Source organism: Mastigoproctus giganteus, chromosome 8 (genome assembly GCF_048544385.1).
Source record: "Mastigoproctus giganteus isolate SK-2022 chromosome 8, ASM4854438v1, whole genome shotgun sequence".
Lineage (NCBI taxonomy): Eukaryota > Metazoa > Arthropoda > Arachnida > Uropygi > Thelyphonidae > Mastigoproctus > Mastigoproctus giganteus.
Window position 1 is genome coordinate 232,902,810 of NC_143582.1, and position 25,594 is coordinate 232,928,403.

General features: G+C 38.3%; 1 protein-coding gene across 1 annotated transcript in view; it reads left to right on the forward strand.

Annotated features, from left to right (window-relative positions):
* Positions 1 to 25,594, forward strand: part of LOC150082413 (uncharacterized) — a 430,465-nt gene that overhangs the window by 356,807 nt on the left and 48,064 nt on the right. The window contains exon 2 of the mRNA XM_090380514.1: positions 19,000 to 19,741. Coding sequence (XP_090236640.1) covers positions 19,000 to 19,741 — 742 coding nt within the window. The remainder of the gene's footprint in view (positions 1 to 18,999; positions 19,742 to 25,594) is intronic.

Here is a 25,594-nt window from a genome sequence, read left to right on the forward strand (position 1 = left end):
TCAGGTTGTGTGAACCCTTTCCGGACGTCTCAAATCAGGTCTTTTCTAGCTTGCTTTCTGATTCTTTACTGTTCGTCTATCCACAGTGGGGGCGTAAATAATGACTTTCGTGTCGAAAACGGTGACTAGCGGAGCAGACTTCAAGGATCGTGCTTTTCTTTGGCATGGCCGTCTTTATCCTATCGTTATCCCCGGCACTTGCAACCCAGAGGAGGACCCCCTCTTTTTGTAATTAATATTTGTAGCATCGTCTGTAAAGAGCTGTAATGTTTCTTAAATTTCCAGTAATTATTATTATTATTTTTTATTACCACTTAACTACTGTATTTCGTACAATATTCATAATAATGCATACAAAGCGTGGGCGTATATAGGATGTCCATAAAAGATTTCATTCAGAGATGTGCAAGAGTTCTCGACAGTCAGAATTTTTTATTAAGCGTAAATTTTTTTTTATTTTCTTTTTTCACTAAGTGGCCTCTCAGAATGCGTATCCTTCGGACGATTGTTATATCAGCCCAGTCCACTTAACTTGCTTTTGGGCCGTCCTACAAGTGGGGGCTCTAGGTAGCCCTATGGGGAAAAAATGGCTCTGCTTTGGAGGTAGAGATACTTCGATTCGGGAGAATAGTGGTCGATCGAGGATGCGTGCCTGCCGATTATTCTACCGAAAAAGTCATTTTCCTGGCATTGCCAGGTGAACATAGATGTCAGCTATAACTTGCCTTTGTTCAGGCGTAACAGTGAACAAACCCCGTACCTTTTTTTCTAAATGTTTTTTTTTTTTTTTCCCACAGAATGCTTTGTGCGCCTCCAAAACTAATGGTATTATTAAAGCCGAATAATGCAGGAAGCGAACTTTTCCTTCCTCAGCCAAAAATAAATATAAATACAGCAAAAGCAGAATATTCATATTATTCCCATTTTGTGCTCTCTGGTTCCCATCTCGCTACGAGGAACAACAGACTTTCCATATTCATTTTGTTCAATGCTTTGTAGACCTCAGTTAAATTTCCCTTTCTCCTTAGACAAATAAATTCTTTATTGCTGATAAGTACAGAACATGTACTAGAGACAATAATACTCATCACGGCAACATGGCCAGCAGTTTTACGTTATAAATGAGATTAATTGGGGAAAAAAAAAATTACCGTTACATGGGAAATTATGAGTTACACAAAATTAAACGTGTAGAAATGAAATTATAATAATGAAAATATGATGACTGAACGTCATATAGAGGAAATTATCCCAGTTCCACAGATGTAATCCACTCGAGGAGCATGTGACGGTATTTGTGGTCGGTAGCCAATTTCTGAAGGTCGATTCCAAGACGGAGCAGTGCCCAAATTTTGGGGAGTTCCTGGGCAGGTAGAACCGACTACACAGTTTCAACCGGTTGTATTTGAGGATTAGTGTGGGCTCTGACCTCAAGGATGGCGGAGGATTGTGCCACTGACAGAAATCCCAGATGTTTGGGGCGTTTATCACTCCTGTGTACATCTTTACTGTAGTCATTAAACGCCTGCTGCCAATTAACCACGGGAGCCTGGGTACATTTAGCTGCTCAGCCATGTCAGTTGTTCTCCGTTGAGGGGGTCGGCGATGCTTATTTGTGGCCCATTTCAGGGTCCAGTATTCACGCGAGAACACCGGTTTTTGAAGTGAGGGCGACACAGATGCCCAAATCTCAGCAGCGTATAAAATAGCCGGATAAACAGTGGCTTGAAGATATCTGGTAGTGGTTGCGGCATCGTTGGAACGAAGTAAGTGTTGTTTCGCTCTCCAGCTAAGGTGTTAAATCGCTTCCGGAGGTATTCTGTGTGAACATTAAATTTCAGCTTCGGATCAAAATAGACACCGAGATCCTTATGCCAGGTAACCACTGGGATGAGAGTACCTAAAACTGAAGGTTGAATTATTGTTGGTTGCTGTTTCAATGAGTAAATCATTATTGCAAAAATTTTGAAGGGTTAAGGTTTAATCCCAACATCTGCAAGTAAGTTGAAAGGGCGGTCAAGTTCTCTGTGATGGAAGACGTAATTGCCATTGGGTTTGCAGACGGTGGGATTAAGGTAAGAAACTTTATATCGTCAGCATATATTAGAGCATCTACACGAGGACTCGTGAAAGGAATCAGAATGGCTGAGAAGAAAGGCCAGACAGGACACCACCTTGTGGGACTCCTGCATTGATTTTTCTTGGAAAGTGGGTCTTTTTCAAAGTGAGGTGGATACTTCTATTCCTCAATAAGGCGGTGAGGAAAGCTAGTAGATGTCTCATCGTCAAATTTTGCAGTCCACACTTAAGCCGTTGTTCATTTGGGCATCGCTTTCGCACTTGTTACCAATCTGATCGTCCATCTATGAGCGCTCCCCAGAAGTTCTGTCTTTTTTTTAAACTTTCAGAAAACCTAACGGTATATTAGATAGTCTATCACAGAAACTGCATCACACAACAACGAAAGTATCAATCCGCCTTCACTTACGATGCAGCCACTGGAACCCGCATCGGTTTTCCCTGCAATATTCGTTGGATGCTTTTTGATTTAAGTGAAATGTAACCGGTAATAAAAGTTTGTGCCATGTTGGGTTTGACAACTGTTATTTCTCTTTAAGTGTAACATGTTTTTGCTTTGAGACATATGTTTTCTTTTTCTTTTCTTTTCTTTCTTTCTTTTTTTTTTTTTTTTTTGTTGTTGTTATTGTTAAAAGAGCCGTTTTTAATCATAAAAGTGCAATTCCACTAAAGTTATCATCTGAGTAACCAGAAATGTCGGATTCTCCAATAGAAATTTGCAACAGCACTCTCTGCCAACCCGTCTAATTTCCAAATGTTTTTTCCTCCTTTATCATATACCGGACGTAGTTTGCGTACTGCGCATCTGTGACGCGATTTATTTTTTCCGTGTTAAGCCGTTCTACTTCATCGACTTTGAAAGTGCGATTTTCACGTGCAGCGAATCCTTTGATTTGGCTCCACACACATTTTCGATTGGGTTTAAATCGCAATGGTATGAAGCAGACGAAGAACTGTGTCCGCGCTGAAGGGCTACGTTGTCAATACGATACGAATCGTATCTGATGCGAACGTCAAAAACAAGATAATAATTCGACCTTCAACGTATTGGAATTCCACAGAATCTGTTTTTCTGTCTGTCAGGTTTGTCTGATGTTTTGGTAGATGTACTTGGGATCTTTTCCATACGAACACTGTGGTACGGAACGTTATCTAAAGCGATAATGCTATTTGGCTCAGTGTTTGGAAATAGTTTGTTGACAAGCCAATCTTCGTAATGTGGGCCATTCATTTCTCCATGGTAATCACCTGCACATCTTTTGTCTCGAAGACTATATCCAACTCCAACGCGCGTTGGAGACAAACCTTACTACTACCAGCATATGTAATTATTAACCTTGAGCCTTTCCCAGAAGAAGCTTTCAAACCAGTAGATAAGCCATTCAAAAACGAGTGTTTTCCGAATTTTATGGTGGTGTCTTGCCAAACATTTTCCTTTTATGGTCATAATTTTTCCAGGTTTCATCAGTATAATAAATTGGCACAACGATAACGCCAAATATCTTTTAAATTGCGTCGAAGCCACTGTAGAATATCGTCTCGATCGATTCACATTTACAGCCATTTGCGTTTACAAATTCAATCCCAGGTCTTTTATTATATTTTGTACTGCGCGTTCATAAAAATCTTCATTTATAACCGTCACCAGCTTTTTCGCTGTGGGAATTTCATTCCGAAAGAAAAATTCATGCACTCTTTTCGGAAATGCTATCAGTGTGAAATCATCGTACCTTTGCTTTCTCGTCTGGGTTCCACTCTTTGATGGTTGCTTCTTTCCGGCGTTGAGAATGATGCCTATTGATGAAGTTCTGTCTTCATCTTTTTAATAGTGCAATCCGAAGCACTAGTTAAATAAATCTGCAGCTAAAGCGAATATCTATTTATGTGATTTATTTGGATGTTTTTCTTTGGAAGTTACAATATTCATTCCAGATGATAATCTTGACAGAACTTCTTAAAGGCTGGCCTGCCGCATGCTTTCGGAAACCAATGCAGACAGGCTGCCAGGGCAGGTCATGGGGTTTTGTCAATGATATATAGGAATTTTGCTAGCAGGGAAAAGGAGGTGATTATCCCTCTGTATAAGGCAATGGTCAGGCCACGCCTTGAGTACTGCGTACAGGTCTGGGGGCCTCATTTTAGGAAGGATGTAGATTTACTTGAGCGGGTACAGAGAAGGGCAACAAGATTAGTGAATGGAACAAAGGGGTTCTCTTACGAAGAAAGGCTTAAGTTCTGCAAATTGCAGTGGTTGGAGACTAGGCACCTGCGCGGTGATCTGATTGAGGTATATAAGGCCTTGAATGGATTGAGCACGCTGAATTCTGATGGGATCCTTCCACTTGTTCAGATTACGAACTTAAGGGGGCATAAATTCAAATTAAGAAAAGACAGATGTAGAATAGATGTGCGGAAATTTGCCTTTAGCCAGCGGGTGGTTAATTGCTGGAACAAACTTCCATCTGACGTTGTGGAAGTTGATAGCTTGAATAAATTTAAGGAGGAACTGGACAGGCATTTGGAGGGAATGGTGTGATTTTTTTTTTTTTTTTTTTTTGGCTGATGCTGCATAAGCTCATACATTTGCTTTCTTGCATCACATGCTACTACTACTACTACTACTACCAGTCGACTGACTGGAACACGCCATATTTCTATAATTGGCGAGTAAGCCGATAGCTAATTGAATAATAACTAACTACGCGGAAAGCTATAAATATTGATAAAACGTTTACAAATGCATTCGTCCCGAATACTTTATTGTGCATAATTAAATTTGGATTAAACTTTTATTAAAAGCGGAATTTGGAATTCAATACGTTACGAATCTTTAGTGGAACTATATTATTTGCGGATGTACACTTTTCTTCCATAGACTCTCCAATATAAGGTTACTTATAATGGTGTCCTTCTGCCCCAGTCTTGGGCTGGGGCAGAAGGACACTATTATCCCTAATGCAAGTTTTAAGAAATTTAAGAAATCTTTATTGCAATAATAATCATGATGATAATACAATTCGATACATTGCAATGTTGCCCTCACGGCCACCAGGCCAGGGGTTAACAGTAATAATACTGTACAATATAATAATAAATAGAGAGCATTGATATATCAGGCATAAGGAAATGCGTTAGTCGAAGTACAGCTCAAAATTCCAAGTATAATACATTTATTTACAGTACAATATATAAAGAAGATATTGGCGGAAACAAATAATTTCATATACAACAGTAATATAAAGAGGCAACGTTCTTTGTACTGAACAGGTGTAGTTAGTTCATCATTACTCACTCTCATACTGAAAAGTTAGTATGCCATCTTCACATCAGGTGGTAGCGGTGGCTTGCAGCATTAAGACGAGCTTCGAGAAGGATCGGGGACAGGAAAGTACAATTCAAGGATGACACGTCTGTATTCCCTGCCAGAAGCGAACTTATTAAGGTCAGCATCCAAGGACTGGGCACATGAAAGTAGCTGAAAAGGCGGAAACCTATCGGATAGGTGGAGACGGCTGAGATGTGGGCATAGAGTTGGAGTCGCTCTGAGGGAAGGCTGAGGGACTCTCCATGAGCACAGGTCCCAGAATGATGGTGCCGAAATCTCGCCAACCATCATTTTGATAGTTGTGGTAAGATGTTTCATCCTGATCAGCGTGGGGAGCCTGTGAATTTGAATCAAGCTGGCCATTTCAGTTGTCCTTAGCTGTGGAGGAAGTTTGTTTGTTTATGGCCCATTATCCCTTGTACAAGTTTTCTGACAATTCCGTCTTCAAGAACGATAGCGTGTCGATGGACGACGTCCTGGGATGGAGATCACGTTATGTGTAGGTTCTTCCACATTTAAACCGCTGTTGCGATCCCGTGGGGGTGGTATAATAATATTTTTGCAAAAAAGCTTTAGTTGGTGTTTTTTTTTTTTTTTTTTTCAGGACAGAATTTCAAGCTGGCTTGCCGTTTGTTTATTTTCTTTCCCATCTGAGTATATTATCCTCGTTTAAGTTTGACGCTAGGTTTTAGAAATTACTGAGGGTCTACAGAGCCAAAAAAAAAAAAAAAAAAAAAAAAAAAAAAAGAAAGAAAAAGAAAAAAAGGAAAGAAAAAGTGTTGGAAATGAATATGTGAATTGTGTATAGTTTTCATTAATAATCATTCTGCATTTTGTGTGTGGTAAAATTAGTCACAGTTGTTTTTGTTCACCCGTCGTGTAAATGAATATAATTTACGGAACACACTGTTCAGTCGTGTACTCAATAAAACTTTAAAAGGTTACTAAGGAATATACGCACTTCCTCGCAGAATTAAAGCAGGTTTTCAGCTGTTGAAAAACAAACTGTGAAGTTCGATGAGATGAATGAGAAGAATGGAGAATTTAATAGACGTGTCTTATTAGAAACTGTGAGAAAGAGTTCAGAATATATGATTTTAGAGGTCAGCCGGGCAGGCTGCCAAAGCAACCTTGTTCATCTTTTTTTTTTTTTTACCCTTCCTCTATCCATGGAACAAAAGTCTTGCGCTCTACTTTTCTCACGCTTAAACGTATTTTCATTCTTGTTTAACTGCTCCATCGGAGCATTTCTGAATCAAGTGTATGTAGGTCAGATACACAGACTTGATTGCAGGGGGTAGTGATGATAAAATATCTGCGACTGCCATAGATACGGCTTGGCTTTGTTGTGCCATTGCTGTACCATGTGGATAGATGAGGAGGAGGAGGATATCGGTGTAGTGGGGAGACAATCCTCAGCACATTCCACTGCGAATGGTAAATCCATAGCAGTCTGTTGCTCTCGAAGAAATGCTTGCTTAATGGATGAACCTGAAGTGGAGGAAGATGACAACCTTTTCATATCACTTGCCATGCACTTTGATTTTGGCCTGAGGGAAGGTCATTTTTCCACGTAGAGCTCTCTTGTCATAGCCCATGGCGACAGCCGCATCCATGTTTAGGCTGTTTCGGAAGGGAGGCCAAAACGGAACAGTGCATTGGCCACTTTTCATTTGGATTCGTGAAATTTTTTCCCGCCGAACATACACGTGCGTAACATGTTTTAAGCACCCCAGTTAACAGTTTCTTCGTTAAATTAACGCCATTACGGACGTCAAACGATTTCTGCTCAACTGACTGTTAAGTGCAGGTGTGTGTCGGGAGATATCACTGCTGTTGGTAATGAACGACTGGACATGGGGGGAGAGGGTTGTTGCCAGGCAAGTCACGGAAATCACTCGTGATTTGCCGAAGGAAGGAAGGTCTTTTTGATGCTAGCTGTTAAAGGCCAGACGCAGGATCGTTTTCTGTTCGTTGGCGGTCACGTTCACGTGAGACGACCCTGTCTCGTGACCTCTCCGAACAAAGGAATGATTCACTCTCGGCGGAAGGATTGGGGTATCCGGGGGAGAAGGCAAATACGACCGGAAGTGTGCACATGAGTAGCCATACGGAACACAGAGACGGAGAAGAACAAAGGGTGAGGTATGTGAGAAGACACCTCCGTAGACAGTGGCAGAGAAAGACGTTCCCTGGGAACTCGGACCGTTATCGCGGTGACCGACACGCACATTCTCCTAATTAAACCCAGAAAGCAGCTCCCTGTCACCCCCTCTCTCCAAGTGAATTTGTCCTCAGTTGCGCGTGCTCCCCGCTATCGATTTCCCAGGTCACGGCAAAACACTTTGATTTGCGTTTGCCGTGCATCCGATGAAACTTCCGTGAAGACTGTCAACATCTCGTTATTGGTGTCGAGTTCTTTAAATGTTTCTTTTAGATTTGTGTGCCCTCCTTTCGAAGGAGAATCCAGCAAATTCTCCTTCCGTGTAAAGTAGAGCACGCTTACCAGGATACCTGGTCTAAAGGAAGCGCATTCGTGAGATCGAATGGGCAATAACTCATTGATGCTTTGCCAATTTGTCACATCGTACATTGTACCTGTTGTGCGGATTCATTTCATATCCGACATGCTTGCTGCTCTTGACCGCTGGATACTGGTGTTGCTGTCGTCTCCTTTCCAATATTTATTCTTAAACCGTGAACGAAATGTAATGTTATGTGCATTTGGAGATTTCAACGGGGCACTGTATGGAAACACTACATTCTGATTTGTTGTCGAAGACTTCGATTGTTCCGGGTCTAAACTGCAAGCCGCTTAGCTTTCGCTTGTAGCCGTTTTAGCGATAAAATGCGCAAGGTCGACCTTCACAATATGGACGACTGATTAACTTCTCCAACGTCAGTAAAAGAAGTCGGACCATTTTCACTAGCCTAAGAGTATATTTTGTTTTTACAGAAGCATACAAAAGAATGTGTGCGTGCGTTAAGATCCCAAAGTATGCTTGCACCCATGATTCTAATGCTTTCCTTATCATCGCATCCAAATTACCTGGCGATGAACCTGTTGGATAACAGCGAAGTTCCCAGAAGATTAAAACGCCAACATCCGCTGGACAGTGCAGTGCTCAATGTTTTAATTAAACTAATCTATTCGGTGTGAATGCAGCCGCCAGTGATTAAGCAAACTCAATAGAAGTGTCGTCACTTGACGTCTCTTTCATTCAAGACAATCCTACTGACATTTGTGATACATCAAATTTACTTAATGTTCGTTATCTCGAACAGATTGTAAATGAGCATTATAGTAAAAAAAAAAAAAAAAAACCCTTATCAGTGAACGTTAAATATTATTATTATTAACCTGGCCTGCCTGAATATATTAGGCAGCAAGTTTCTGGTTCCAGCGACTTCCTGTCTAATAGCCCACAATTCACGATTACACAATCTGCTCTTCTTCACTGCCGCCTGATTCTCCGCATAGGAATCGGTTCACCGTATCAGGGCTGTATTTATGTACCAACCTAACTATCACCTCCTGGCTACTTCCCATAGCATCCACAACATCCTCGTAATTTCTGAAATGTTTACCGGAATGATTGACGCCTCAATTCTTCGTTTCTACCGAACGTGCCGGACATAATCAATGCAATCCCCAATTTATCCAATACGTCCTGGGCTAAACAACCGCTCCTGTCTAAAGATTTTTTTTTTTTTTTTCTCTGAACAATATGTTAAACCTGTTTAATTCACTGTAAACAGGCCCAGCGAAATAAATGTCTGTACCCTGTCTATGGTGGCTCCCAGACATTTGTCCATCTCCACCTAATATAAATAAATAAATAAATTTTCTGTTTATACTCCGGGACGACCAAACGGTCAGAGGAGTTCACAAGATAGACAGATTACAAGAAACAGCACCGTATTCAGTAGTCACGGGCTTGAACCCCGGTCACTCAAGGCACGTGTTCTTATGCACCCGCGCGCCTAACCACTAGGCTACTGCCATTGCGAAGGTATACAGAAACAACTACTTTGTAGTTTTTTTAAGAGTTGTCTATGGTGTATCTACACACCGATATTATATAGATATTAAACTCTTAATGTATTATGCCTTGTGCATTTAATTATTTTAAACAGAAATTATGTAAAACAAGGCGAAATGCAGTCAGCACAAGCAATGTACAGTAAGACCCCCCGTATCCGCGGGGAATACGTTCCAAGACCTACCATGGATGGCTGAAACCGCGGATGTAAGCGAACACCTGCTGACCCCATATATAACGTGATTTTCTTGTACATACATACGTACAGTCTAACAAAGTTTAATTGATAAATTAAACACACAGTAGGACATTACCGACATTAAATACGGTAATAAAGTACAGCAGACTCTCGATTTACCCGGATTGGATTAACACTTCGACTCCAAATTAAAAATAATAATAATAAATAAAAAATAACCAGACATAAAATTCAAGTAATAACTAGAATAGATATTTTGCAAGTCGTAAATAAGCGACAAGAACCGTCGTTATAAATCGTCATTGGGAGATTAGTGTACCTATTATCTTGCAACCCCGCTGTTGAGACCAAATATTTAGTTTGATTTATAACTGATGATGGACAAACCCAAGAGTTGTGCTTTCAAACTAAACAAAAACTTGAAATTATTCAAAAGTTTTCAAACTTTTGAATAATTTCTCCAAAAAATCTCTAAAGAACCATTATAATGTTGGTGACCAAACCATACGCGATAATAGACATCGTAAAACATAAAGGGAAGCATCGTATTGGACACGCGAGTAGTACGTGTTAAGTTTTTCGGTTTTTTTTTTTTTTTTTTTTTTTTTTGTGGTTAACCGCGGATAACTGAATCAGCGGATACGGGAGGGGGAGAGGCACAACTGTATTTCTCTTCAAGAGCCGATCAGAACCTCACAGCACAGCTTACTTCAGCTGTAGAACAACTGGTACGTCCCTGGAAGGAACTCAATATCTTTCAGCTTTGCGCAACGTCGACACTTCGTACAAGAAGAAAATACAAATAAAAGAATGTGCAATAAGTAATCTGTAATAGTTGCCGACCGGGCTAGCCGGGTAGGTAAAGTGCCTGCCTGGCAACCCAAAGGTCGCGGGTTCGATTCCCGCCTCGGGCTGGATATCACGATGGTGCCGAACCAACCGGTTGGTTGGATATCCCGGCCACCATACACGAAGGAAGCGAGAAAAAACTGGTTCCTTCCTGTATTGATTACATCATACGAAATAAATAAAAAACTCTGTAATAGTTTATAATAGTAGCTTAGTGAAATCTTTAAACTTGAAATTAATCTATTCAAGATTTCGTGAAATATTCTAAATTATTTTCTCCTTGTAAAATATAAATAATAATTGCATTTTGCCTTTCTTTTTTCAATAACCCTTCTAGTTGATGGGCTGTGTAAAAGGGGTGAAAACAAATAAGAAAACACACACACACCGTACAATTTTCGCTATTGAAGAAACAATCACCATGATTATGATATGGTGCTTTTTTTTAAGAAATAACACGCGGTTACCGAGATCTACGATTTACCACAGGAAGGCGTGATGACTTTTTTGTAATTAAATTAAGTCTCTGTAAAGAGGGGTGAGTGAATGACCTTTCCAAGTACGTTACTACGCACGAAGACTTACAAAAGATTTAGTCTATGTTTTTGAAGCGAACATAGAATTTCGAGGTAGTAAAATGTCTATCAAAGTTTAGCGGTGTATATACAAGTATTTACAAGTAACGTATTACAAGTATTTACAAATATACAAGTATATACAAGTAACGCACGCATTTGTAGCTTTGTGATCAAAATCTTCATCACGTTGTCAAACTCTGCGATTTCAGGTGGCAAAAACATTCCAACGATTGTTCTGCAGTAGCACCGCGTTACAAATGAGCCGAACTGTTTCGTGCTTTAAGAGTCTGCTGCCTATTTGTGGCAGAAATCTCTGAAGTCCTCCTGGAAGGACCCCATTCAACCCTAGAAATGCGAAAAAAAGCTGCTGTTAACTTTTTAACATTTTTTGAAAGATAAGATAAATGCAAATCAAAATTCAAATTATTGCCAGAAAAACCCCAAAAATTTCTCTTCAGTTACAAGTGAAATGCTTCCGATTAATTCTAACTTGAGGTGATCGATTCAGTTTAGGCTTAAAAATCATAATTTTGTTTAGTTACACTTGTACTTAGCTTATTCTGGATGGTCCATTCTCTCCAGGTTACCCAAAATTCGATTAGCTGCAATTTCGGGAGCATTACGCGAGCCCCCTCCAATCAAAATAGCAAGATTATCCGCATAAGCGATAACTTTGGTTTTAGGAAAGGACCGAGCGAGTACAGCCTGTCGATGTTACCCATAATTTCTTATTAGATTATACAACGGTTGTGAGCAGTTAGCAGATCCTAAAAGTTCCAAAACACTGTCCCACCAGAGGGAGTCAATGACTCCCTCGAAATCGACAAAGATAGCAATTGCATACTTAACATGGAGCTTTACTTAACTTTACTTACTTAACTAGGTTAAATCTACAAAATCTACTAAAGCACCTTCACATTAACTTGCACACAATCTAGATTGGAACGGAGAGAACAAATTTTCTTCCTGAAAAAGTCAGATAATTCTAGCAGCTGTAAGTTCCTCAAAGAGTTTTCCTAAATTACCCAATAAGGCACTCGGTATGTTTGATTTTTCCTCATAAGGTGGTTTGCTAGGGTGAAGTATTAATTTCAATAATGACATCTTCATATCCCTGGAAAAGAACCTTCCTTTAAAACACATATATAATAAAAGTAAAATGTCAGGTCTCATTTCTAATAATTTCAGAATGAAAGCATTCTCTAAATTCCTAAATCAATTCCTGGACATTTTGTAGGATTTATATTATTCGAAACGGAAATGAACTGTTCCGCATTAAAAGGATCAGTAGTTAAAGTGGTACTGTAATCTCTGTTTGCATTGCGAATATCAAAATGAAAATCTGAGTGTTTTCCAGAATCATCTGATGGAAAGAGCCTCTCTGTAATGATATTGACAGAATCAGTCCAATCCCTGGTTTCATTTGAATCTGTTACTATAGTGCAAAAGGTTTTAAGGAATATATTCTATCCCGTGAATTCGTATATAACAGATCCCAAAGATCTGTTTGTTTTTTTCCCATTAGCTTGCAAAAAACTAATCCAATTATTGCTACTGGCTTTCTGGTAACAATAGCTTTGGTATACTCACTTTTAATATTAATATAAATTGTATAACGTTTCAACTTCTGCGGCTGGCCAGTGCCTAAGTCTTTGAGATTTCCTGCGGGCAGCATGAACTTTTTTTTACGTAATATGGATAAATCAGAATTTCGCTATAAACAAGGTCTAACAGCTGTTTTCTTTTTATTTGTAGATTTATATAAATGCTTTAATCAATTAGTTCTGTAAGACAGCAGCAAGATCAGATGCAGTTATATCGTTATAATTGTCCAAGAAGTTAGTGAAGTCTTGTTTAATAGCGTCCTCAAATGTAGTCCAGTTAATTTCTAGTAGAAAATCTAATTAAATTAGGCGTAAGAAGAGTACCATCATCAACCTATGTTGAGATCTAATAAAGAAAGCAATAGATTTATAATCACTGACAGCCTATTGAGTAACTACTGTCCACTCGAAAATGCTATTTCTGAAACAAGAAATAGATAAAGTAACATCTGTATTACTTTTACCAGTGGAATTATTGTGTGTAGTAAACTGATTTGGTCTATTAACTACTACTAAATTACAATTTAGTAAATAGTAGTAAGTTAGTTAGTTATTATAAGTTAGGTCTTCCAGTAACCTACATCGATTGTCTGTTTGATTACTAAACCAAAATGAAGATTTGGCATTGACATCTGAAGCAATTAAAATATTTTTGCTCTCTACAAACTCAAAAGCATTTCAAATAATTCAAAGACTCATTAAAATCTTCAAACGGAAGATAATATACGGAAATGAAATAAAAAAGAAATAGAATGATAAGTTACCAAAATGCAAGTGGCAAAAATAGTACAAAGGTCATTTATAACACTAGTATCCAGGCTGGATTAAAGACTAAAATACAGGATTTGGGACTATCAGAAACTCTTGTTCTTATAGAAAAACCTATAATTTTGGAAGATTGGCCAGCCTTGAATCTTAGCGAAATATGACTCTTGAATCGCAGCGGTATCTACATTGTTCTTCTCAGAGAGACTATTTCATCTGATACTTTTCGGGATCTTTGTAATATTCAATTGTAATATTTTCAATTGAAGAATGACTTCGTCGCGATCACTTTCTCTATCATACCATTTATTGCAGATATATTGCTATCCATCAGCTTTCCTTAACCTTACCAGTTCTAAAGCTCGTTTAAACTCACTGCAGTAGGGGACATGCACAGAATGATGGAAATCTCTTTTGCACCTCTTACAGCTAATTCAACTAACTTCTTGCTTGTGCAACAAGTTAAAAGTGGTCTCTGCTTATATAGTGCCTAAAAAGACCGGCGAGAGGAAATACGGTTACAACGAACATAAAAATTGACTCTCATCAACCGGTGCAGTACCACCACTTTGCTTATTGGAGGCTTGAAGTGGTGAAACCCATGTTTAGTCTCTAGAGCAAAGTTTCCGGCATCCCCCTCTCCCCATACTTCTCCTTCAACCCATGCACGGTACTAAGTACTACAGGTTTTGATACCTTTCGTGTTTGGGGATTTCATAAAAAAAAAAAAAAAAAAAAGTTTTTGCATTGCTTTGTAAATAAAAGTTGTACAGTATTTTATTGTTTTCGATTATTTTGAGATTTCTGTTATTTTGTTATTCCTTCGTATGGTATCCATTATTTCAACATTCAACGAAAACCTAAATTTTTAGAATTTCATTATCTGTTGTTTGGGGAGGAATGGATAAAATTACACAGAAAACTGCGTTTCGTTTTATTTAAAGAAACGGCTTTATTTACTCGCACGTATCGAACCGCGGCGAAACCTGGTTTTCGACATCACACGGAGGACTGTCGTGGGTCCTCGAGTCAGGTGATGTCGATATAGCTGCCACCCTTTTAACTGATCTGATTGTTTCCGTGACCGTGTCTCCGTGCACGAAAAAGGTCACGATCACCCCTCACTCTGAGTCATGTGGCCTCACCACCTTAAGCAACAGCTGCACAAATTGTGGAAGCAGCATCACGATGAGAGAGAGAGAGAGAGAGAGAGAGAGAGAGAGAGAGAGAGAGAGAGAGAGAGAGAGAGAGATCCATGCACCATTTGCTTTCACAGAATCCTTATACTCGAATCCAAATTCGACTAGGAATTTCTCGTAGGCCTTGATAACTTGATGTCCGATGCGCATGGATAACTGATTGAGTACCTGTGAGTGGCGATTGTCACCAACTTGTTTTCCGTACTGTTTATTGTATTTTCTTATTTTAAGCTATTAAGTTTCTTTAAATCTAATAATAGAATGTCCATAATTATACGTGTATTTTAACGTTAAGCCCTGGTTGGTGTGCCATGACGAACACTTACAACAGCAGTTTAATATATTCCCTTTATCTATGTGCAATAAAGATTCTTTCCTCTCATACGTACACACAAACGCGCCTTGCATTGTGTGTGCTGTGAACTTTGGCTATATTGTATTAAGATTCGGCGGTTGGCAAGTTATTTTTAAATCCACGGATCATCCTTTGGTCTATATTCATTCATGCTTACTTATCTGTTTTCGTTCGGACTTTTTGCTGGGTTTGTAAGGAAACCAGTCTTCTCCAGTTTGCTCGGTCTTCCCACCATTCTTCTCAATTATATACTCATTCATTCATATACATATTTGTGAAAGAATCAATGTTCTCTTATTCTTTTACAATATAGTGTGTTCGTGTCTAACGGCACCAGTGGTTTCCCCCATCTCCCCGTTGCTTTCATTGTAGGTGTAACAGTTCATTGTAAAAGCCAGAGATTTAAAAGTGTATGTGCTTCTTCCGCTAGACCCCTGCTGGGGCCCAACGTTGCCCACACTATACCTCGTGGAGGCAGACCACGTACACTCGTATTTAGATATTTACTCTGGCAGGTCCTGCCACCTAATTTCCTGAGATTTCAGTGGCTACAAATATACTAATTTAATACTCTGGTTTATACTATAAAATTCATACACATATATTCATATTATGAATCGCTGTGCGCTTACTTTCATCTGACCAGAAGAATTACTGCTGACATCATCCTTCTTGTCGAAGTAATCCAACGAAGCAACTGATCCCCTAATTATGTAAAATCAACTTCGTCACGAATTAATCTCACGCTGTTTCGCTTTGGCTCTGTCAACACGGACTTTATGAAGTCATTGCACTAAACAGAATTAGCAAATGACTTTGTCCCATTGCTTTTTTCACAGTTGTCAATCTCTGATGAACTCCCTTAGCAAGTGCTCCTCATCTCTTGCACTGCAATAGTTCTCTTTTAACTTTCCTGGTTTATTTTTATTTATTTATTTTAATTTTGTGTTTTTCTTTTATTTCTATTATTATTTCTTCTGCCAGTAACTAAACTTGCTGTTAACATTTTTTTTTTTTTTTGTACCTGTGTTTTTTTGTTTGGATTATTTTAATATTTACTTTTCGATTTCTCTGTTGTTGTTGCCAACTATGACCGTTGTTCCGCTCTCAGATGCACTGTTATTGGTTACCTGTTGTGTATCAATAAAACAAACAACAAAAACGCATATACTTCTTTAATTATGAAATCGAGGCCGAGTTATCACCGAAATTTTAATGCTTCCTTTTAAATCATTCTTATTATGATCAAATCTGTTTATTAGCCAAATTGGCAGGCACAAAGTATTAGCATTATTATTATTATTATTATCTATTTCTCTTTCGAGACACCCATAGACAGCACGTGGCTAGAGGGTGTAGTAGTAGAGGCATATGATGCAAGAAAGCAAGATTATACAGCATCAGCCAAAAAAAATAAAAAAACCACCTTCACATTTCACCCATCCATTCGCTCCAAATGTTGTCTAGTTCTGCCTTGAATTTATTTAAGCTTTCAGTTCTACAACGAAACAACAGATGGAAGTTTGTTCCTTTACCCGCTGGCTAAAGGCAAATTTCGGCACATCTATTCTACTATTGTCTTTCGTCAATTTGAATTTATGTCCCCTTAGGCGATTAATCTGGGCAAGAGGAAGAATCCCATCAGCATTGAGCTTGCTCAAACCATTCAAGACCTGAGGTTCTCGTGGATGAAACTAGTTATGCCAATCATCCTGTGGGAACTGAAGAATCAAAAATGCTAACTTATGTTTAATTCTATTTTTCTTCTATGATACCCCCAGCTTTACCTTGGAACCTCAAAAGCAATTCCAGAACAGGCGGTCCTCACTTCCTTCCAAGGTCCACAAACTATCTGCTGTTCAATTATTTATTTTATTTACCTTTTTCGATATCAGAAGATTCCATGTAATGAGGATTTTCTTCCCCAAACCAGGATAAGCCCGTTTATTTACTATAGAGCTGTGTGTATTTCTCTTGAATGATGAGACATATATATATTATCAACATAACAAAGTTTATTTCACCGTTAGGATCATAAAGAAATTACAGACACTAAATAAATCATGATTATACAATTACCCATAGCCTACTTCTACTCTACAAAATTAATAAACTCAGACATACCTTTCTTTTCTATTAAAGCGTTTTACAACAAACAATAGTGGGAACTTATCTCTCTCTCTCTCTCTCTCTCTCTCTCTCTCTCTCTCTCTCTCTCTCTCTCTCTCTCTCTCTCTCTCTCTCCCTCCTTTTACTTATCTTTTGACTTACTTTCCTAAAGTGTCTTACAATCTAACATATACGTGTATACACACACATATATAATTACCTTACATTCCATCTATCTCCTGTTACATGGCAACATCAAATTTCGCATACAACCTTCCCTGGCCCTTCGGAGCCTTCAGTGGGTTATGAACCACTAGTGGTTGTTTCCGTTGAGCACAGACTATTTGTTAATAACCATAACACATCTAATACATTCTTTTACATATACTTCTAGTACAGATGGGTATCTCACTCCTTTCCTCTCTATCTACTACTGTTCCCTCCTTTCCTTTAAAATAGTTCAACCTATTCATTGTCCTATTCAGTTCCCCCGTTTTTTCCAGTTAGCATAATCAAAATTTTCAGGACTTACTTTCTATTTTCTTCCCCCTGCCTCGATGGGGATTTCCTGCTTCATGTCTCCTTCCAGTGGTCGTCTCCCTGGGCCTGGCCTTTACTGGTTCACTAGGCGTACATCTCTAGACTGCTCCTTGTTGGTTCTCTCCACAATACAAGGGTTTTGCTTCTGGGATGCTGCTTTGGCCATTCCGTGGACTTTCTTGCAACTATCTATGCCACTCGAGCCGATTTTCTTCTGAATCGTTTCCCCTCACTGTACTATTATTAATACCCACTATGCTGGCCCCGTTCTCACTCCCATCTTCAAAAATCTCCGTCCTCCGAAAATTTCACCACACATCTTCCAAAACCAGTCTCACTCCCCAAAAATTCTGTCTCACCCCATTTCACTCTTGTTTCTCCTTTTTGTTCATCCCTCTTCCCCCTTTTCTTGACCGATTAGTAAAGAAAAGAGGGAAGAGGGATGAACCATTAATTTCTCTTTATTCTTATTCGCCCAATTATTTTTCCGTTGTCTCGGCCCACATTCTGGTAGGTCGGACTCCTTTAGTCGTGGTGGGGACATTTGGATGCTTAGAAATTTCTGGAACACTTCTTCTGACCGCCCTTGTTCCCTTACCCCTTTCGTTACGCCTTTTTGAAGTGACTGCCCTTGAACTTGAAATTTATAAGAGCGCACTTCGGAGTCGGCCTGTTTATTCGGCGCTATAATATCAAATCTTGGCTTGCTCTACAATTCCGGGCCTTTCTTCTTTGGAGTCCTAACCCTTTCTTGCAGGGGGCAGTGTCCCTTTTTTCACTTTCTTCAATCTTTAGAAAGGTTGGTCTGCTATTTACCGTAAACAGAATGGCTTCTAACTGACACTGCTGTTCAGTTTTAATCAGAACAGCCCCCCCCCCCCATTTACAGCGCTAATCCGCTCTCTAACAGAAACAAACAACTGTGGAAACGCAAAAGAAATAGGGCGCTTCCGTAGCGAGGTAGGCAGGAGCAGCAGTGCGTAGCACACACTTCTTGATTAGACCGGGGTTCGAGCTCGTGACCATCAAATACGGAGGATGCGGAAAGGTCAGGGAATGACCACCGCATATCCCCGGAGCAATATGGCCTTAGTTGCTAATGCTCCTAAAAACCAAATAACAACAACAGCCACAGAAATTTGCTTAACCCTGTCTGTTTAGTATATATAATAAATTTCAAAATTTTACAAATTTATTATTTCTTTCTGGAGCTGTAAGATCCCAATCTTACAATCCAGATACTTCCTAGCTTGTAGTTAGAAAATATTGCTACTTTTTAAAATTCTCTCTATCTTGCAATAGATATTATACAAAGTATCAGTACTGTATAGTAATTGACTTTTCTTCTTTGCAGTGTGGCCGTCAGCAGCGGGGATTCATGCCAGTCATGCAGCAACGCCAGCGACACGACGAGCGTCTCGGAACCATATTCTCCCGAGAGGCCGCTGTCCCCTCGGTCTAGGACCCCACAACCGATGCCGCCCCTCCCTCCCGACTTGTTGGATTGTCACCATTTTGACAGTATTCGGGGAGACAGCGAGGACAGCGGCCTTGGGGCAAGTCCTACGAAATCTCTGTTAGTGTGTCCTTCTCCGGATGGCTATGTGTCTCCTGTACAGTTCTCACCAGACGGCGACACCAGCGGTCCAACAGTGTCCGACAGTCAGACTACGACCACGACGACGACCCTGGCTCGATTATGTGGCTGTGACAGTAACTTCACCCTCTGCCCTAACGGCGCACCCAGCGACAAACCTGGCCACTTTAAGTTTCGAGTCAGTCCCCTGGATGACCTTGACGATGTTGATGCCGTAGTTTGTGATGACAACGCGGAGGTCGAAGGTGAGGTGGAACCCGACCTCAGATCGCAGTGTTCCTCAACTAATGACCTCGCGTCGTCCCCATCCGATGGTTGTAGGTCGGTGGGGGAATCGGAAACGCAGGGATCGTTGAGTGCCCCCGATGTGACGTGCAAGTGGCTTAACTGCCAATCGGAGACCGCCTCGTGCAGCGATCTCATCGATCATATCCGCCAGTGTCATGTACAGACTCAGGAGAATCGCGAGACTTTCGTCTGTCTCTGGATGGGATGCAAGGTGAGTATTCATCCACTGCTGGTGACATGGGGTGTCTGTGTGGATGCCGTAATAGTGACGTCATTTGAAAATCCACCCTCACAAATGTTTCTCAGTGTGCACGATTTTTCCTGCTCTTACTCCAACCACCCTCGAGATCGGTTTGCACCTGTCGAGACATTATTTTTCTTTGCATGACACAGAGAGCCATTCACGTGTCCGACTTCTAAAGGAGCACGTGTGCCATTAGACAATGTTAATGGTGTGTATCCCTTGCCCACATTACCCCTCCTTTGAAGCGATGTTTGAACTGCACACACCTCGTGCAAGTGTATAAATATCCGCGAACCTCGAAATAAAGCGTTCTTCATCATGCAGTGATGTGGCTGCCGAGCCCCTAACCGCTGGTATAACACCGAAATGCGTGATCGAAATGGTTCGGTTTTTGTTCTTCGAAGGTGACCTTTTAGAGGTGATTGTGTTTTGCAGCTGGGCGTTCTACGTTTGGCAACACTCTGCATTAATTCAAACAGTGACCAGCTGAGGAAATTCGAGCCATCCTATTTTATGGCAATCTACGCAAACTAGTATTCAAGCGAAATAAGAGTAATATCTAAAAGTTTTCGAGCCTGTAAAGTTGAGCCGTACATCCTAAGAATTTTTTTTTTTTCTTTGGTGGAAATTCCAGTAAAATCATGTAACCCCCAACAGATTACAAGAATGGTCCGTTTACTGCCTTTTCCTTTGTCTTTGCCACTTTGTCTTTTTAAATTTGAAATTTTCAATCCTTTGAGAAATTCCTTGGTTTCAGTTGTGGTGGTTTTAAGCATAAACGGACTTCGGGCCGTAGAATTCAGGCTTTTCGCAAAGTTACTGTATCTTTGGGAAAATGTGTCAAGGTATAATATTGTACATTGAGACATTCGCCTACAGTGTATTTCAAAATTTGTTAATCCATAAAAGGAGGAGGGGAAACCATCCGTGCTTTATGCACATTCAGGGTGTTTAAATTAAAAGGCGCCGTGGCCTGTCCCGCTAATTCTTAAGTTCAGGTTTTTGTCATATTTCGGCAGAACTTTTTGAATTTGATGTTGAAATTGGATTAAGTATTACCATTTAAATTTCACGGTTTCAAAATTTATAGTTTGTTTAATGAATTGCTTTTTTGCTCAGTGGGAAAGTTGTTCTCTGTCCTCATTTCTGTCTAAAACTTCATTGGTGGTCTTATAAAAAGAACAGACAGATTTTTATTTGAATAATAATAATATTACCTATAAGGAACTCCAGAAAGCCGTGATCCTCAACACTTGTAGGTTAGTCAGAGTTCCTCGATCAATGGTAGTAACTGGACATAACAACTACCCCACGCACCTGGTACCAGCACCCGTCGTGAGATGGGGGGGGGGGGGGTACCACAAGAAGAAGAAAGAGATAATAATATTATCGATATAATAACACAAGGGATGTGGCTTGAAGAGATGTGACAGTGATCTTGCACAGCTTTTGTACACAGTTGCGCAGTATGTACCAAAGAGTGAACATCATATGCAACCTTTGTGTTTGTTTTGTTTTCCTTCTTTAAAAAAATAATAAATAAATAAATTAGAATCGAAGACGAGAACAACTTTTCCATTGAGGAAAAAAATGGATTGATTTTGGGCAAAATTTAAAAAATAGTGAAATGTAAACGGTAATACTTAATGTAAAAACAAATTCAAAAATTTTCGCCCATATAAAAAAAAAATGCCCGGACAGCAAATAACAAAACCTAAAAATAAGCAAGATAGATGAGAGCGCCTTTTAATAGCAACATTCTGCATATAATCGCACATGTTATTTCTACAGTAAGTGACATTAGTTTCATAAATCGTACATAATGAAAGAGCCTTCTTTCATGGCGCAAGAGCCACCAAGACAACTTGAGCAACTCTGATTGTTCAAGTTCGTGTCTCATTTTTTTGCAACTTTACTGCTGGACCCTGCATCGGGTCGGGTGCGGTTTCAGTTTTAGAATGTAAATAATTTCATAAATAATACCCGAAATGAATGTAGTTAACTCATAAAGTGACTGCTTTGATTAGTTTTTGTCTAAAGTGCCACTGTAATTTCGAAATGAGTAATGCGCTGATTAATTATGAAATGACGCATATCTGCATTGCATAATTGAAATAATAATATATTTAATGTGTGTATACCGCGTGACTAATTCAAATTTCATTACTAAACTAACTTGAATTATTCACGCACTTTCTTTACGTAATTAATGTAGGTAACAGTGGCGTAACTTAAGTTTTTTGGGCAAGAAATCATTTTGGGCCCCTTATTTTAATTAGGTATAATATAAAAAATGTTGAATCATTTTAATAACATAAATATGTATTTTATTTACGATTTCTTTATAATTTTACAAACATCAAAAACATTAAAATTAATATTAAAACATAAAACTACTTATTAAATGCAATTTGACAAACATAAAAAAATTATACTTTAACTAATAAATTTACGAAAAAAGTTAGAATGTTACTTTTTGCGCTTCTACATTTGCGAAATAGTAATAGAGGCATGTGATTCAAGGAAGCAAGCGTATTAGCAAAAAAAAAAAAAAAAAAGTAATGATAAATAATAATTATCTTATCTTCCTTCATGGATTAGGCGATCTGCCTGTTCTGATCTTGAATAGGTCTGCCCATCTTTTCTTTGGTCTTCCTCTGTCTCTTTTTTCTTTTACTCTATATGTATAAGCTAATTTAGGAATTAGCTTATACATATAGAGCTATTATTCTATTATCTTCTATTCTTTCTACATGTTCTTTCCATCTTTGTCTGTATTCTATAATTTTTCCGTTAATTGAGTAAATCTTTAATTCCTTTCTAATATTTACGTTTGGTATTTTATCTAATTTTGTACATCCTTTAACATATCTTAAAAATTTCATTTCTTCAGCTTTTATTCTATTAATGTGTCTTTGTTTCGGTATCCATGTTTCAGAACCATAAAGAAGTGTTGGTATTACCATTACTTTGTAAAATTTCAATTGTGTTTCTTTGCTTGTTTTCTTAGCCAGAGTTCTTTTTATTGTTCTGCATATATTATGAAATTTCGCCAATTTCTGGTTCGTATCTTCTTCGATATCATATGTTATATCACATCCTAGATATTTAAAATGTTTTACTTGTTCTAATATTTTATTGTGTATAACTATTTTTGTTCTCACCGTATTTTTCCCTTTAAAAACCATTGTTCTAGTTTTCATCGTTAATATTTTAGCTTTATATTCTTCTGTTATTTGGTTTAATTTAAATACTGCTCTTTGTAAATTATCTTCACTATCTTGAATAATTCTTGATCATCTGTAGATAACAGTGTATTAATCCTATTCTTTGTATTTAAATATATACCTGTATTAATTTCTTCTTTCCATTTACATATCATATTCTCGATATAGATGTTAAACAGCGTTGGTGACAAACTACATTCCTGTCTAACTCCTTGATTTATTATACTTTCTTCTGTTAATTTATTACCTGTATCTATTACTAATTTTGTTCCTTGATATAAACTGTGTATTATTTTGGTAAGAAGGTTTGGGTATCTTTTATTACTCAATATATCCCATAGTTTTCGTCTGTTTACTCGATCAAATGCCTTTTTCATAATCTATAAATTATAAATCGGTTTGTATATTAAACTTTTCTCTTTTCTATTATTTGTTTTAATATTATCTGTACATGATCTTCCTTTTCTGAATCCTGCCTGTTCTTCTATTAATATTTCATCAGTGATAATTTTAATTCTATTAATTATTATTTTGCTATACATTTTATATACTGTATTTAGTACGCTAATCCCTCTATAATTCTTTGTATCATTTCTATTACCTTTTTTAAATATTGAAATAATTTTTGCTTCTTCCATTCTTCTGGTATTTTATATTGTTCCCAACATTTATTAAATAAATTTAGTATCCTGTCTTTTAAAAAAACTTCCTCCGTATTTGATCAGTTCTGCATTTATACCATCCATTCCTACTTTCCTATTTTTGTAGCTTTTCCAATTCTTCCTTCATTATCGATCTATATCACTAACTGGGTCTAACTGTATCTCTTCTGTTTAATATGTTGTGGTCTTTCCACAATTCTTCGTAATGTTTTTTCCGTTGTTCTTCCTTTATTATATTTATTTCTGAAGTGTCTTTCTCTGTGCTATTCAAGTGTTTCATCATTTTATATGCCAAATTTTGTCTTACCTGAACATCATGTTCTATTGTGCTTATAAATCTATTCCATCACTCTGCTTTAGCCTTCCTTATTATATCTTCAGTTTTATTGCGTTCTTGTTTATATATTTCTTCATTCTCACTTGTCCTGTTTTGTATATATTTAAGATATTTATCTTGTACTGCTTTAGCTATTTCTTCATTCCATATCTTTATCCCCCTCTCTTCTTATAGTTTTTCCTGAATTGTCCTAGTTTCTCTTTTGCTATCTTTTGAAGTTTATTTTGTATATTATTCCATTCTTCTTCTATTTGTTCTCTCTCTCTCCGATGTTTTACTTATTTCGCCTTTAATCCTTTTTTCATATGAATTTTGTATACTTTCTTCTTGATGTAGATATACTTTATCTACTTTAATAATAAAATAAAATAATAATAAAAAAAATAATAATAAATAAATTCACACAACTATTCCCTCTAAAAGTTTGTTCAGTTCCTCCTTGAATTTATTTAAGCTATCAACTTCCACAACGACAGATGGAAGTTTGTTCCAGCAATTAACCACCCGCTAGTTAAAGGCAAATTTCTGCACATCTATTCTACCTCTGTCTTTCCTCAATTTCAATTTATACCCGCTTGTTCGTAATCTCAGCAAGCGGAAGAATCCCATCAGAATTCAGCGTGCTCAACCCATTCAAGGCCCTGTACACCTCAATCAGATCACCTCGTGGGTATCTACTCTCCAGGCACTGCAAATTGCAGAACTTAAGTCTTTCTTGGTAAGAGCATCCCTTTGTTCCCCTCACCAATCTTGTTGCCCTTCTTTGTATTCATTCTAGCAACTCCACATCCTTCCTAAAATGAGGCCTCCAGACCTGTACACGGTATCCTAGGTGTGACCTGACCATTGCCTTGTATAACGGGATAATCGACTCCCTGTCCTTGCTACAAAAATTCCTATATATCATTGCCAAGACTCCATGACCAGCCCGTCTGCATTGCTCAGAAAACTTCATATTTGACTGCACAATTACTCCCGGGTATTTTTAATTTTCTACCACCCTAACTGTAGTACCACACATATGCAGTACTTTGCATTTGTCAATGTTAAACTTCAGTTGCCACTTCTTATCCCATTTGCCCAAATTTTCTAGACCCTGTTGCAGTAGCACACTGCCATTACTGTTATTAACAACCCTGCCAACCTTTGTATCATCTGCAAACTTCGACACTAATCTTGATATACCTTCATCAGTATCATTGATAAATATAAAAAAACAACAGTGGACTCAACACCGAACCCTGTGGGACTCCACTAATCCGTGAATAACATTAATCCACGAAGAGCAGCATCCATTGATTACCACCCTCTGTCCCCTCCAACTCAACCACCCTTTTATCCATTTTAGCAACTTACCCTTCAAATCATTAATAATATCTTTTAAATCCATTTTACTGGCATATTTATGCCCAACAGCCAACATTGCAAGTTTACACACTCTACTTTGACCAATAGCATTTCTTTTATTATTCGTAATTTACTAAATGCGGCAGGGTAAAAAATAACAGAAATAAAGTAAATACTGTATTTCTGAAAAGTCACTTTCTATCACTATATTTTTAAATTAACAAATAAAAAAATTGTCTGATAGACA